We start from the raw sequence: 14,287 nt of genomic DNA, 5'->3' as shown, positions 1-14,287 counted from the left end.
AGGTTATTAAAAGGAATTTTCTTTCTATCATGGACTTGAATATGCTTTCTTAACAATGCCTTATTTCCTTTTCTTTCAGAAAAGGAAGGATGTTGGAGAACTCCAAACTGACAATGAGAAAGAAAATGCAAATATTATGGTGAGTGTTTTTCGTTTAATCTAATTAGTAAAAACCTTTTAAAGCACAAAAAAACTTGTATGGTATATTTAATTAATGGTGTGGGACCGTGGAAATTTGGTGTTTGAACAAAATTTTAGACACAGTGCTCTTAAAGTATGTGCTTAATGTTACGTCAGGAAAACACAGATTTTGTGGAGAAATATGCACTATTCCAAACTAAGCATCAGCCATCAGTTTGCCCTGAACATGAGCAGATACTGCAATCTTGAACAATAGATCTTTGCTGTTATAACTCACTGGAAATTATGACTAGTTGTACTGGTCATAAACAAAATACTTCTAGGTTCATGTCTATTATAATTCTGCAGTGGGGATTATTAGAATTATAAACATACTATTTTAATACTTATGGTTATTATAAACTCAGAAGATAACCCAAGCAGATTTATAATGGTGAAGAGCTATTTAGGGGCTCAAGCTTGAACAAGAGGCTGGGAAAAATATAAAGATCATATGTCATTTGCTTCTTAGGAAAAGTGATTTCTTTATACCATTTATTACAAAGCAACCACTTATCTACCTTGCCAAATAAGCATTAGGTTAATTAAGGAAAAGTGAAAAGGAAAAAAATATATATATTGTTATATTGAGAGGAATTTAATTTGTAAATTTATGTTGTTTGTTGAGGAGTGTTTTCCTGGCTGAAATTGCTGCAAGCTTATCAACATGCATTATTCTTTGTGCTGAATTGCTTGTATTTGCAGAAGTTTTGTCACATTAGTCACAATATTTTGTACATGTTTGCAAGCTAAAAGCTTTGTAAGTCTAGAAGCTAAAAGCTTTACAAATTTACAAGATAAAAAATATTATGGAAGTGTTTTGTGATGAAACTGGAGTTTCATGCTGGCAGTCTGTATGGTTTTGGATGTCTCCACTGGGTCATGGGGTGTACAGAAGCTGTTGTGTCTCAGTTTGATGGTGTGGAAATGCTGTGCCTTTTCCTAAGGGAGTCTCAGAAACAATTTCTCTTGAATCTACAGTAATTACTCTCAGATTGATATCTGTGTGTGTTTAAGGGTCATCTTGCTGCTCTAGAGCCCTGCCTAAAAGATGGAAATAGCTGTGTATCATTCTTTTATGGAAATAAGTAAATATGTCTGTGTAAAGCGGGGATAATGCAGTACCCCTCAACTAACCAGTTCTCTTTGGGATCAGTGATCATAATTAGTGGTGCCCTAGTAGCTTGCTGACATCAATAACAAGAAAGCCTTCGTCAGTCAGACAAGGGTGATGAGTCACTGATACCACCCTCCTTATCCAAGAAAAAAATGCCAGCTAAATGCAATGGAGGTTTGGCACAGGTGGCTGCTCTACTATTTCTGCTTGAAAATGATATATAGCTGCTTTGGCCTCCTCTTACAAGCTTGAAGTTTTAAACTGAAGCCACCTTTTCCTGTGCTGGCATACCAAACAAACAAAGAAACAGTCTTCTAAAAACATTATCCCATGATTTTCTGGCGATAAGTCTCTAAATCGCTCATTAAAAAATCAACAGCAAAATTGTCAGCATCTTGCACAACTCCTGTGTTGTTAAATAGAAACAAAACATTGTGGCAATTTTCCTTTTCTAAATGGTAGCTTGTTAATTATTGGGATGCAAAATCTCCAGCAACATGAGGAGTCATTAAATTTTTCTGCATGCAAATTGTGCAATGGGAAGCAGTAATAATTCCATTTTTCCACATAGTTATAAGTTATTGATTGCTGATCTTGTGCAGCTTACTGTGCTTCTCTCTCCAAAATCATATCAACATTTTTTTTTTTGAATCTTTTATTCCAATGCTAATATTGAAACATATTATAGGAAATAAAGAGTTATGTTCTTCCAAGCACTCCAGTCTCAGTCTGCTCACATATCATTTCTCTGGAGGCCCTTAATAACCTGTGCAAGAAAAATCTAATTTTCCACCTATCCAAGAGTCTTCGTCCACAGTGAATATTTAATACATTTTTGAACAGAAATCTATACTGAAGTTGATACCAATGGCACAGTCCATGCTGTACCAAATATCGTTTGCTAACTGCACCAAAATAGATCTTCAAGTATCATGTCCCTCTGGGTTTCAATAATACCCATGAAATCATTAGTCTCATCCTAAATTAAACTATGAAAGCTGCAAACAGTGCTATCTAACCATCTTTACCAAACAGAAATACCTCTGTCACAGAACAGTCCCATATTTGTGAGAGAGAGCTCCAAGCAGAAATAGGTCTAGTCACATTTTATGCCTCAGAGTCAATTATTTCATTCCCATCTACTTTTCCACAGTGTCCTACCACAGCAATAGAGAAAAAAGCAGGTCCTGACACTCATGTAGGCAAAGAGCCACACAGACTATCGCACAGAACTGGTGGCTGAGTCCCTTGCTTCCTAGGGGGAAATCATGCTGTCTTTCTTCTCTCCCAGCAATCAGCCCTAACATCCATTAGTTATTTTGCCTATTGTGCCCTCTGGTATTCAAATGTTTCCTTACAGTTTATTTTTTTCCCCTTATTTGCAAATTTCATGTTGTTCCAGGACCTTTTCCTTTACTCTTGTACCCAAAAACATCCATGCCTACCTTCCCACTGCCATATAGTTTATTTCTCTCAAATCTTACTCTTTGCAAAGCCCAAGAAATGGGATGGAAAGAGAACTGAATGTCTTTTAACTATCAGTCTGGCTCAGAAGAGATGGGGGGCTTTATCATGATATTTCTGGATCCCAGAACAGTACTATTTTTTCTTTTATTCTCAGTTCAATTTGATGAACAACAAGCTTAATTCTGTGAATTACATGCCAGTTCTGCACCTCCCAACACCTCCCTACCTCCCAACACCTCCCTACCTCCCCCCCGGACCCCCCCTGAAAAAAAAGGAAAAAAGAAAGAAAATAGATCATCACTGTTGTTTTCACCAGTAGTTTTCCTCTCTACTGTTTCCCAAGCCCACTGAGAGAACAAATCCCCACCACCACTTGCATAATCACCTTTCTTCTTTCACACTAAGGTCACCCTGTGCTCAGGATAAGAAATTACACTAAGCAGAGCAAGATGGAAATTTGCAAAGAAGCCAAGAGTTCTCACCATGAAGTAGTGGGACCTGTCTGTGTGTGAGCCTCAGTTCTGGTCCTCTCCCATGCCTCTTTGTTCTCCTCAGTGCAGCCTGCTACCTTTCTGCTTGCTCTTTACGAAATAGTAAGACGGCTAATTTTAGGGTGCTTCATCATCCTGCCATGCAAAGACACAGTGTCATGTCAGAATCAGCTACATGTGGCACCACTTGGAGCTGCTATTTTGTAAGCTGAGGTTCAGTGTGTCTTCAAATTGGTCTCTGCAGGGCTAAACTGGCTCAAATATTATCTTGTACTTTTGGAGGAGTTCACCTTAAAAATCAAAGTTCAGTATTTCAGCCTGACCAAAAGCGCAGTTTAATGACATGGGAATTGGTGTGTCAGCATCCAACTTCAGCAAATGAACAAGCAAAAAACCAAACAAAAGGTGAAATGGAAATTTCCTGGTGTTTATTCAGCACGTAGCCTGTTCTATTGTTGTTACATGCTAGAAAATTTAATGTAATAGTACAAAACATCACAGCAATAGGAGGAGAACGTGTCACATGCAGGAGGGGCTGCAATCCTAACCCTCTCTGTGTGGGATGCTTGAACATAGCCAGCATCTTCAGCCCAGCCTGCAGATGATCAGGCACTTCTGTGGCTTTTGCCACACTGCCAAGGAAACTGAGTAGTTGCTCCGAGTCTCAGCTGTTCTTTGTGTGGGCTCGGGGATATTGGATACACTCAGAAGTTTGTGAGCACAAGAACTGCATACCTCGTGCAAAGGTCAGGTTCCCTTCATTGAGGTCTTACTGTCCAGCATCCATGGTTGTCCTTCACTGCTTTTCCATTTTCTGTACATCTGTCATCCTGTGAGTAGCATTCTTTTTGTTATTTTAGCTTCATTTTGTAGCCTGGAGGCATGAAGGATAGGCCTTTTGTTCTTATCTACTTGGAGGTATGACTCCCTTGATTCTCATTAACAGCTCCCTTAATTACATGCCTCAGGTTAGACAAAGAGCTTGCAATCTTTTAGACTTAGCATCTATGTGGTGACTTAACACTCAAAAACGTGTCAGAAAATTCTTTTTTCTTTCCCCCCACTATTTTGCCATCAGTTACCAAATAATTGGTCTCACTGATAAGCACATTTACATATGAGCTGGCAAGAATCACTACAATGTGCAGGGTGGGCAGGCTGAGAACCACCATGTGCTCAGCTGTAAAGCAGCGGAGCATAGGAACAGCCATTAATTCACTAACATCCAATATTGACATTGTGAAAAATGTAAGGATAAAACAGAGAAACTGAAATACCATAAAGAGGTTTGTCACTGCCTTGTTTGTAATGCCATTTGCTTTCTAAAGCCTTTCCTTTGTCTTAATCAAGAAGACACTATTAAACAAAGGCTTGTCACAAAGGTTAGCAATTTCTCACTGCAAAAAGCTGACACCTCTAATTTCATGTTATCAGCTGTTCTGGACACACACTTCTATTTTCTGTTGTCTGTAACACATCAAAGGATTAAAAAAAAAGGGGGGAAGAGGGTTGAAATGAGGAATTAATGTTTACAAAGTACGTACTGACTGCTGCTGGGAGAAAATGGAGACAGAGGGAAGAGAATTCATCCCTGCAGTCACTATTCAGAGAGTTTTACTCCATAACACAGCAGCATCAGAAACACGTGTGCTACGTGAACAACATTTTTCAGTATTAGAGCCCAAAGTATGCTCTACTGAATGCACACTGAATGTGCTAACAATGAAAGTAGGCGGCATTCTGTATGATTTTGTTTCTCTTTTGTGCTGTCTAAATAGGCGTTTAACTGGAATACAAATTGAAAAACCAATTGTGCTGACAGCAATCACCAGGCAGTAACCAGGCACCACTACTATTTTAATAATAGCAGAGTGGCCAACTTGTTATGACCATCAGTAAGACTGCAACACAGCCAGCCTGCTGTGATGAAGCATTTATGAGAAGTAAATCATTTTCCTGAAGTCAAAGGTATTCACATTTCTTTATTCATTGGATTTTGCCTCACTGCAAAATACTGTTTTTTACAAGTACTGGAAAGGATCTTGAGAACGCAGAGACGCGAGCATGGTCACCCATGGGAACACGTGGTTCTCTGTGCTGCTGCAGCAGAACAACATTATGGCCATTTGATGCTGCACTCCCTTCCACCCACTGCTTCTGTGTCTTTAGTCCCACAAAAGAAGGAGCTTCCTCAGGGCACTAAGGTAGGAAGGATGAGGGTCGTGTGACAGAGAAGTTCTCAAGGTAGGTACTAAGTGGAGTCAAAATACATTTGCACTTTATTTCAAGGCACACTTTATTTACTATTTTGCAGTAATACAAAACTAAAGTAATTCTTTTAAATAAAATAACTACGTCTATTACGCAAGGGAGGTGAGATTTGCTGGATAACATTCTACGCTGCTTCATGCTTTATACATTTCTGATTTGTTAGGCCAGTTGAACAAAAATACTTTTCTATGTCAAAATTGCACAGGGAATATCGCTGTTACCTTCAAGCACGTGGACACATCCCCACATGCTGGTCAGAGGGCACATTGCACAATGACTGCTAACATTTCAAGTCTACTCCACACTGCAATTACTCAGTCACTGTCCTGCTGGTCTCCTGTGTAAAAGAGGAGGAAGCGTAGAAGGTAATGAATAAAACGTCCTCCTCTACTTGCTATGTATGGCAGCTGCTGCTAACTTTAGATTTCTGTATGCAGAACGGACAGAGGCAAATCACTTCCATCCCTCCTTCAAGCAAGACAGCGTGTGTTGTGTTTGCCATGCTGCAAAGCGCTGCATCACTTTGCTGCGGAGCTGACGTTCCTATCTTGTTTTCTCCGTGTAAGAACAGAACCTTTCTGCTTTGGATCTTCGGTGACACAATTAGAGCCACATGTCCTCAGAGGTCCTGCGGATCCTTGCTTGTTCAGATAAACAAGGTGATACGTAATTGGGCCAAGACATCTCATTTGCTTAGTTTTACTAATAATTTATTATAGAGAGCAAAGCAACACAAACGTGCCGCCGTCCTGACCCATCCCTTGGGAAACCTATCGCTGTGGAGCACCTCGTGCCGGTAACTTTGTGGCCTGCGTGCACTCGGGAAAACAAATATGCTGAGCGAGCTGCCTCTGTGCTAACTGCTATTAATTGCTTTACCGGAGATACGCGTTCAGTGCAAACAAGTGTTTTAACGTGAGGCCGAGAGGAGCTCGGAGACTGAACTCGCAGCTCCGAGAGCCGCGTTCGTGTCTATTGGTGAAACGCAGCTCCCGTCACAGGGTCATTGGGATGTTCGGATCCACACACGCCCATCCACGGGCTCGCCGGGACCCGCCGGGAGCAGCCTACGGCAACTACGGGAGCGCGCCGAGCAGCCCGCCCCTACGGCGCCGCAGCATCATCCCGCCGCCCATCTATCCGCACGGCCTCCTGCTGCCGGGAAGCGGAACGGACCGGACGAGGCCACGAGCTCCTCGCTCAGACAGACAGCAGCCGAACGCGCCGCTCCATTCCCGGTGGCGGCACCGCCCGGTACCACACAGCACCACACGGTACCACACAGCACCACACGGTACCACACAGCACCACACGGTACCGCACATCACCACACGGTACAACACAGCACCGCACGGTACCGCACAGCACCACACGGTACCGCCCGGTACGGCGGCGCTGCCGGGAGCGGCCGTTGAACGCGGCTCCGCTCGTCGGCCCGGTGACATCACGCAGCGCCGCCGCCCCTGAGCGCGGCCGGGCGGAGGGGGCGGTGGAGCGGCCCCGCCCGCGAGTCCCGCGCTTGCGCAGCAGCGCCGGTCGGGCCCTGTCAGCGCTCCGCGCCGGGGCCGCTCACAGCCTCGCGGTGGTCGGTGGGAGCCCGAGGCGGCCGGGCCGGGAGCCGCGGAACGGGGCCTCGCGAACAAGGAGGAGCTGGAGCTCGGAGCCCCGTCCGGCGGGTGGTCGGTGAGTTCCGCCGCGTTGTGACGCGCCGCCGCCCGGAGCCGGGGCTGCCGCTCTGAGGAGCCGCCCTGCAGCCGCGGGGAGAAGCGGCCGGGGCCGGTGGGCGGGAGGCGGCTGCGGGGCCGGGCCGGGGCGGGGCGGCTGCACGACGCCGGGGGCCGGTAGGGGCTGGAAGGGGCTGGAAGGGGCTGCAAGGGGAGCCGGGCGAGGCCCCGCCGCAGCGGGCGGAGGCCCCGTTCCGCCGCCTTCTCTCCCGCGGTGCGGTCGCTGTCGGAGGCCGCTGCCGGGCGGGCTGCTCCGCCGTGCTCGGGAGCGGAGCCGTTGGGGCCGTTTCCCTCGCGGGGCAGCCGGGCGGACGGGAGCGCGCTACCGCCCTCGAGGCGGCTGAACGCCGGTGTCCGCGTCCGGACGGAGCTGCGTGCGGAGCCCGAGCGTGCGGGAAACATCCAGAGCGTTGTGCGCCCCGCTGCTCGGCGGCTGCCGGCGGAGAACGAGCCGAGCCTTTCACTCGCTGTCTGTTCGGTGGCAGCGTGTGTCGGGCTTTGACGTCACGCGTAGTAGAACCCTGCGGCTGACAACACGCGCCGAGCCCGCAGCCAGGGAAGCAGCGCTGTCGGAGTGAGGTTAAAGTACAGCGCTGCTGCGGTTCTGGCTCTAACAGTAAACAAACGAGTCATCTGTGGATGTACGTAGCTGCTCGAATGGAGAGCAGGAATGTTATTTTTTCCCGACTGAAGGTAAATGTTTCCTGTGGAAGCCTTGAAGCGTTGCAGTCGTGCATCTTTTCTTCACTTCTGTTGCAGGTTGAAGCTTGTGCTGCAGTCGCTCTTATGGACATGTGAAAGTTGCTGTTGCATGGCTATATCTTAACCGAAGACTTGTCCCACTCGGTGTCCCCTTCTGAACGTGGTAGGATATAGCTAGGGAAATATTTGATCATGCGTCACCTCCTGAGATAGGTAAAAGCACAATGTATTTTAAGCTGTTTGGTTGGGTTTTGTTTGCTTGTTTGTTTTTGTTTCCATGAGATTGTAAAACGAAGCATTTTGCTTATTCTGTGTTATGCTGCCAGGAGTTGTGCCATTGCTTTACTTAATGCTCTGGTGTAAGCTGATGGCTGGCTTCTCTAAGCAGGTTTACATTGAAGCAATACATACATGACCCTGCAGCACGTATGATTGAGTGCATTGGTTGTGCGTTGTATTCTGGGTCATGCTGCTGGTACCTTTTTCCTACTTATGATGAAGATTTAAAGTGATTTTCCACTGTGTTGCACTGACTCCTAAATTGCTCTGAAAACAGGGGAAACTGTTGTTGTGGAAGTATAGCAATAGTGAAAAAGGCCTTCTGAGGTCTTCATCTATAGGCACAAAACCTGTCAGCACAAAAACAGGTACTTGCAACCTATTCATGCTGGCGATGGGAGCTGGCGTGAATGAGTTTGTATGTGTGGCCTCCTGCTGCTGCAGAAGTAACCATGAAGCTGTGGCCTGTGTTAATTTTAGTGCGTAACTGGGACTTCTGTTTGAGCTGTATATTCCTTAGAACTGTAAGTTCAATTGACTCACAGTTGTTTAAATACGATTGACGTGTTTTATTCTTTCCATTGTGTAACTGGATTGATCAGAGCTGACCAGTTTTGTTGTGTTTTCTTTTTTCAAGCTGTGAGTCAAGTGTTGTTTTGGGTATCTTTTGAAGGCCATGCACACAGCTTTCTGGAACCAGGCAGCTCCCTGCGTTAATAAACCAGCCTGTACTTAGAAGTACCTTGGAAGATGTTTGAGGTCACCTCCACTGCCTGGAAGGAAGTGGCAGTGACTGTAGTTTGAATAGTTTAGAACAAGGAATTATAGAAGTTCCATAGGGGATAATATTTATATTTTGAAATAAACTTCGATAAGTCCCAGAACCTGCTTATTTTGAAACTGAAATTTGAAGTGGGCGGTAAAGGGTCTTACTGCAGTTAATACAAATATTGTGTATTGCTTGTGTGTACTTGTGGATTACGTGCTATCTAGGCAGTGACTAATTCAAGGGACCGTATTGAAAAGCTGCCCGTTTTCCTTTTCTTGAACAGCTACACATAAAGAAAATTCTAGAAAAGTGAAGCTGGAAGATCAGCAATCAAGAACATAAAAATGTTGTGCTGGGGAAATGCATCGTTTGGACAACTTGGATTGGGTGGAATTGATGAAGAGATTGTTTTGGAACCCAGAAAAAGTGACTTTTTCTTAAATAAAAGGATCAGAGATGTGGGGTGTGGACTAAGACACACTGTTTTTGTCCTGGATGATGGGACTGTGTATACGTGTGGATGCAATGACCTGGGACAACTGGGGCATGAGAAAGCCAGGAAAAGACCCGGTAAGTTGAGAAGAAATGAATTGCAGAGCATACCTGTGATTGAATGTGGTTTTTTCTCTTGGCAATGCTACATCAAGCCCAAGGCTGTCAGTGCCTGTGTGTGCTGAATTGTATGCACAACAGTTCTTCCAAGATTGGTTGTATCTTTAACCAAAAAAAGCATCCCTTTGCTTGGATCACGTGGCTGTGCCTCCATATTTCTACCTGCTGTTCAGCTAGACAGAGCAACTATTTGTTTGCAGTGTGGAATGGCTCTACCTAAGGCTGTGGAAGGCTCACTGACTGATTGTATTCCCAAGGGATGATGACCTTCTTCAAAACATGGATTAGCGTTGTCCCATATGGATGGGTTTGGCTACCGGAACATGCTGGAAATGAATATTTGGCATACCGCAGTTGAGAAGCACGTTGTGTGTTTTTAATACTGCAGTGTGCTGTGTCGTGCATGTCTGACTAAAGCAGTGTCATTTAATTCTTCTATTTTTAAAAACTAAAAACAGATGAAAAAACTTGTGTGCACGTAAATTTTTAGAGGAATAGAATTTGGAAGAACCTAAAGGATGCAATATAAGACTTGGAGGGGCTTTTTCCTTTTTTTCTATGGTCTTATGTGTTTCTGGTTCTCACCATGCGGTTCTGTAGCAGAACTGAATAAACATCTTGTAGGGACTGCAGAGGAGTGTGCACATGGGCTCCCTCAGAGCTGTGTGTGTGAGTCATATCTGCATGCTACACAGAGATGGAACAGTGCATCTGACAGGGCTTCTGTAATAAGCATCTCGTAAGCAAACTGAAAAGCCTTAGTAAGAATTTATTCCAATAGCTGTGATAGCACTTTTGCAAGTTACTTGGCACAATAACTGATACAAACTGTTCGTATGGAAACAAAAAAGTTAGTACTAATCTATTATGCAATATTTTAGTAATTCGTTGTTCAGAGTTTTGAATTTGATGCCAAATAAAGATTTTTCATGTAGTTGATGTGTAACTTAGGTCTAATTTGGACTTCAATTGGGAAACAGTAAACAAGCGTTAAAACTGATAAACTCAAACTCTGTTTTGCGAATAGGAATAGAAACTCAACTTGTCAGAATTGTTCTCAGTACTTGTTACGCTTTGAAAGCGATGCTGGAATTGTCTTAATCCTTAAAAATATTATGGGATAACAGCATTCTATAGAGGCTCAGTATCTTTACAAATGGGTACGTGCACTTCTAGGTGTGTGTCTGCTGGACAGAGATACTTTTGTCACTGACTGCTTGTCTTTGCCACTACTGTCACCAGTGGTGCTGTTTAGCTCTCTTACCTCGTTCCTTCCCTCAGAGCTCTGCTTGTCACCAAGATTCTATGAGTGATTCTTAAACCATGTTAGGCAAAGTCGGGCTGGCCAGGTTAGCAGCTAGTAGGGGTGGTTTGCCCTAATGGAACATGGTGTTGCCTGAACTAGAAAGCGTGAATGTTACCTGTTGTACTAGCAGAGCTGTAGAGACCCTGATGAACTAAACTGGGCTGGCAGCCTCTTTAATAGCACCAGCTGTTAGCAGTAGGAACGATTGTTTGCTGCCTTTTTGAATTTTATTTTGTAAGCTGAGTGTCTGTCATGTTGCAGATACCATTAACTACCACTTTGGAACCGAATTAGACTACACTAGACTGTTTATGTATTACACTGATAATACACGGGTGTTTTTATTGTGATTCTTAATCAGTAGCAGAATTCACACGTCTGAAGTCTAGGCCTAAGAATTTCAAGGAGGGAACAGTATACTGAAAAAAATCACAGGGACTTTAGTGTTTGCTTTTCATAGGTGTGCATCATGTGTCTAGAAAAGTTAAACTTTAGGATCTGTTTCTACAGTATTTTGCTTTATGAAGAGAACATTGTGCCGCGAGTTGCAAAATCAGTAGCTTCAGTCTTTAATTGACACTGCCTAGTTTGGCAGCACCTTTTTGTTAATAATGAATAAGTGAATTTCACTCGCTGTGATGAGGTGTTTTTCCCCTTACATAAAGTCTACACGTGTAGTCATTTGACATTGGATTTTGTTACTCGTTCTCAGATAGCAAGGTTAAAAGAAGACATTGCACAAATGCTGCAGATTTTGTTTTTTAGTTTTGTATGTGACTGTGCCAGGTTGATTCCGAGAGCCCTTGTTTGAGTGACAAATTCAACTTCTCCCAGAATAACATGTTTGTAATTCTAAGGTAAGGATATTTTGGCAGAATTCTAGGCTTACTTTGGAGTCATTTCAATGGACGTCTAGGAGAGAATGACTCTAACTGTTGTAGATAACATTAACTTGATAATTGCTTTTCTTTTATTTTATTACTGACTTATTTTCTTGTTTTCTTAGAGCATGTTGGTGCCTTGGATGCCCAAAATATTGTAGCTGTATCATGTGGAGAAGCCCACACTCTTGCATTAAATGACAAAGGTCAGGTATATGCTTGGGGTCTGGCTACTGATGGACAACTTGGCTTGCCTGGAACAGAGGAATGCATCAGAGTGCCCAGGTTAAAAACAATAAGTACATAGTAAAGTTATCTTCTTTGAAAAAGTGTGCTTAAATCACATTGGTCAGGCTGTTCTGTTATAATTCAAAGCACTCATTACAGAGTGTATTTTAGCTGTGCGTGCCTCAGTCTGTTTATTTCCTTTCTCAAAAGGTCAGTTTAGGTGAGAAGCACGCAGTGGGTTTGCTTAGGTAGTTTATAAATTGTCATCTGTTAAGTGTGGAAGTTGCACTGGAAAAGTAGTGTGTGATTTTTTCAACCTAGGTGAAAACCCAAGTAACAATTCTTTAGAACACGAGTAATTCTTAACTTGGCTGTGGCTGTTTGTGATGTGTGTTAAAAAAAAATAGGAAAAATAGGAATAACTAATTTAAAGGTTCTTTATTTCTGTATCAGATTTACAAGTCCTCAGGCATTCCAGGAGTTCCCATTTCTCTCACCGAAATGGAAGCACACTAGATTTACTGTAGCTTAATGTATGTGCTTGCTGCTGCTTGATAATAGCGTGATGCCTTCTAGCTCTGTAAGCAGTGTTGAAGTTAATGTTAGAGATTAAAAAAAAAAGTATTCAAATTTTAGAACGTTGTTCAGCTTTTACAGTTAATATTGATTTAAATAAGAGTAACATATTGTAAAACTTATTTTATTTTGAAAACGAAGAAGGGAGAGTCTCTCCTTGCTTCTCTTACTCATTGCCTCCATTCAGCTATGACATCTTCCTAGCACGTACGTACGCCTCCCTAATCTTTCATTTGGTTTTTTATTGAATTGATTAACTTGAAAATAAGACAGTACCAATCACTGAAGGTGCTGGCAAAGGAGAGGCTTTGACTGAAGGTGTTACTGAATAGCTTTTGGATTATCTAAGTTAGCTTCATGTATGAAGTGAATTGCATGTATTGCAGTGAGTAGGATGCACTTGATTATTTTATCCTTTGATAATGCGACTTGTTATTTCATACCACAGTCTAGTAGCTTAATTCCTTCTCTGTTTTCTTACCCCAATAGAAATATTAAAAGCTTATCAGAGATACAAATTGTGCAAGTTGCTTGTGGTTATTATCACTCGCTTGCACTCTCAAAAGGTAAGCAAGATTCTTCTGGAGTTTTATACAGTTTCTTACCTGGTAGCTCTAAGGTTTTCAATGTTCCATTTCATTTAGACTTAAATTTTAACAACAAATGTATAAACTGAGGTAGTGTTGATTATTGTTTCTTTATTGTCTCGTGCTTTTTGATTTATCATCTTGCTTCCATGTTTTTCCTTTTTTAATTAATCATTTTTTCTTTCCTTTTTCTTTTCCCATTTCATTTTCACCTTGCTAGCATTTTTTATTGCTAGTCTTTTGTTTTAGCCTGCAAATTCCAGTTATTCAGGCTCAGAGGCACTTAATTCCTCATCTGCTGTTCTGTTGCAAAGTGTTGGTTTTGTTGGTGATTCCACAGTTATTATTTAATTTTCTGTGTTAACCCACATTTTGAATGGTTAAACGTTTTCTCAACGCTTTTCTGGGCTTGTGAATATACTTAGTTGGCCTCACTTGTGTCACAGCACCACAAGTCTATTAAATATGTCTGTCAATAAATACAAACGTGAACTTAAATTTACTTCTTGTTTGGTTTTATTGTGGGAAATGAGAGTTGTGTCCAAAAACTCTGAAACAAGTGGCTACTGGGCGGAGTTAATTTTCAGTGTGGAAATGCATAGTGTAAGGGGGAGGGGAAGAGGACAGATTAGTAAGAGATGGTAGTATTTGACAGTGTTCCTGTTTCGTGTGGTTAAAATACCAACTGCATAAACTGAGGAGAGGAGGGGTATTAAAGGATCAGCATACAATTAAAGCATACATTAATTTATGTTGACATGTGCTTTGGTTCTGTGTGATTTTTCATGGCCTTGTATTGATTTCAGTGCCATTCTGGCTGCATTGCTCTGTATAATCTAGCAGCATTTCTTTGTTTTGAGGATATGTATTCTGACATACAAACTCAGACAAAGGGTTAATTTTATATATATAAAATATGTTTAAAAATATATAAATATTTTTGTGCATGTCTTTATAATATATTTAAAATTATACATATAAAAATTTATTTTAAATACAGTGTAAGTGACCAGCTTTTCAAGAGAGAGACCTGAATGTTTGGTATCTTGATAAACACTTTGTTGGAAAAAATGGAGATAGAAGGGACATTGGTAGTG

At 42.5% G+C, this 14,287-nt stretch overlaps 2 protein-coding genes across 10 annotated transcripts in view; one reads left to right on the top strand and one right to left on the bottom strand.

Moving 5' to 3' along the window:
- The window catches only part of MYPN (myopalladin), a 61,673-nt gene extending 58,356 nt beyond the window's left edge, over positions 1 to 3,317 (bottom strand). The window contains exon 1 of the mRNA XM_015866466.3: positions 3,247 to 3,317. The gene's annotated coding sequence lies outside the window, so the exon portion shown is untranslated. The remainder of the gene's footprint in view (positions 1 to 3,246) is intronic.
- Positions 3,318 to 7,054: 3,737 nt separating this feature from the next.
- The window catches only part of HERC4 (HECT and RLD domain containing E3 ubiquitin protein ligase 4), a 29,392-nt gene continuing 22,159 nt past the window's right edge, over positions 7,055 to 14,287 (top strand). For 3 of the 9 annotated variants that reach the window (XM_015866405.3, XM_015866401.3, XM_085554036.1), the window contains exons 1-5: positions 7,055 to 7,209; positions 8,010 to 8,165; positions 9,284 to 9,570; positions 11,925 to 12,084; positions 13,093 to 13,169. In XM_015866405.3, coding sequence (XP_015721891.1) covers positions 9,345 to 9,570; positions 11,925 to 12,084; positions 13,093 to 13,169 — 463 coding nt within the window. In that variant the 5' untranslated portion in view covers positions 7,055 to 7,209; positions 8,010 to 8,165; positions 9,284 to 9,344. Of the gene's footprint in view, positions 7,210 to 7,803; positions 7,944 to 8,009; positions 8,166 to 9,283; positions 9,571 to 11,924; positions 12,085 to 13,092; positions 13,170 to 14,287 lie in introns of those variants that run through there. The other 6 variants (XM_085554034.1, XM_015866403.3, XM_085554033.1 and 3 more) reach the window with 5 other exon arrangements.

Source organism: Coturnix japonica, chromosome 8 (assembly GCF_054131305.1).
Source record: "Coturnix japonica strain WE chromosome 8, WE-NBRP24, whole genome shotgun sequence".
NCBI lineage: Eukaryota > Metazoa > Chordata > Aves > Galliformes > Phasianidae > Coturnix > Coturnix japonica.
The sequence above is the reverse complement of the archived record's forward strand: the minus strand, read 5'-3'. Positions and strand labels throughout refer to the sequence as shown.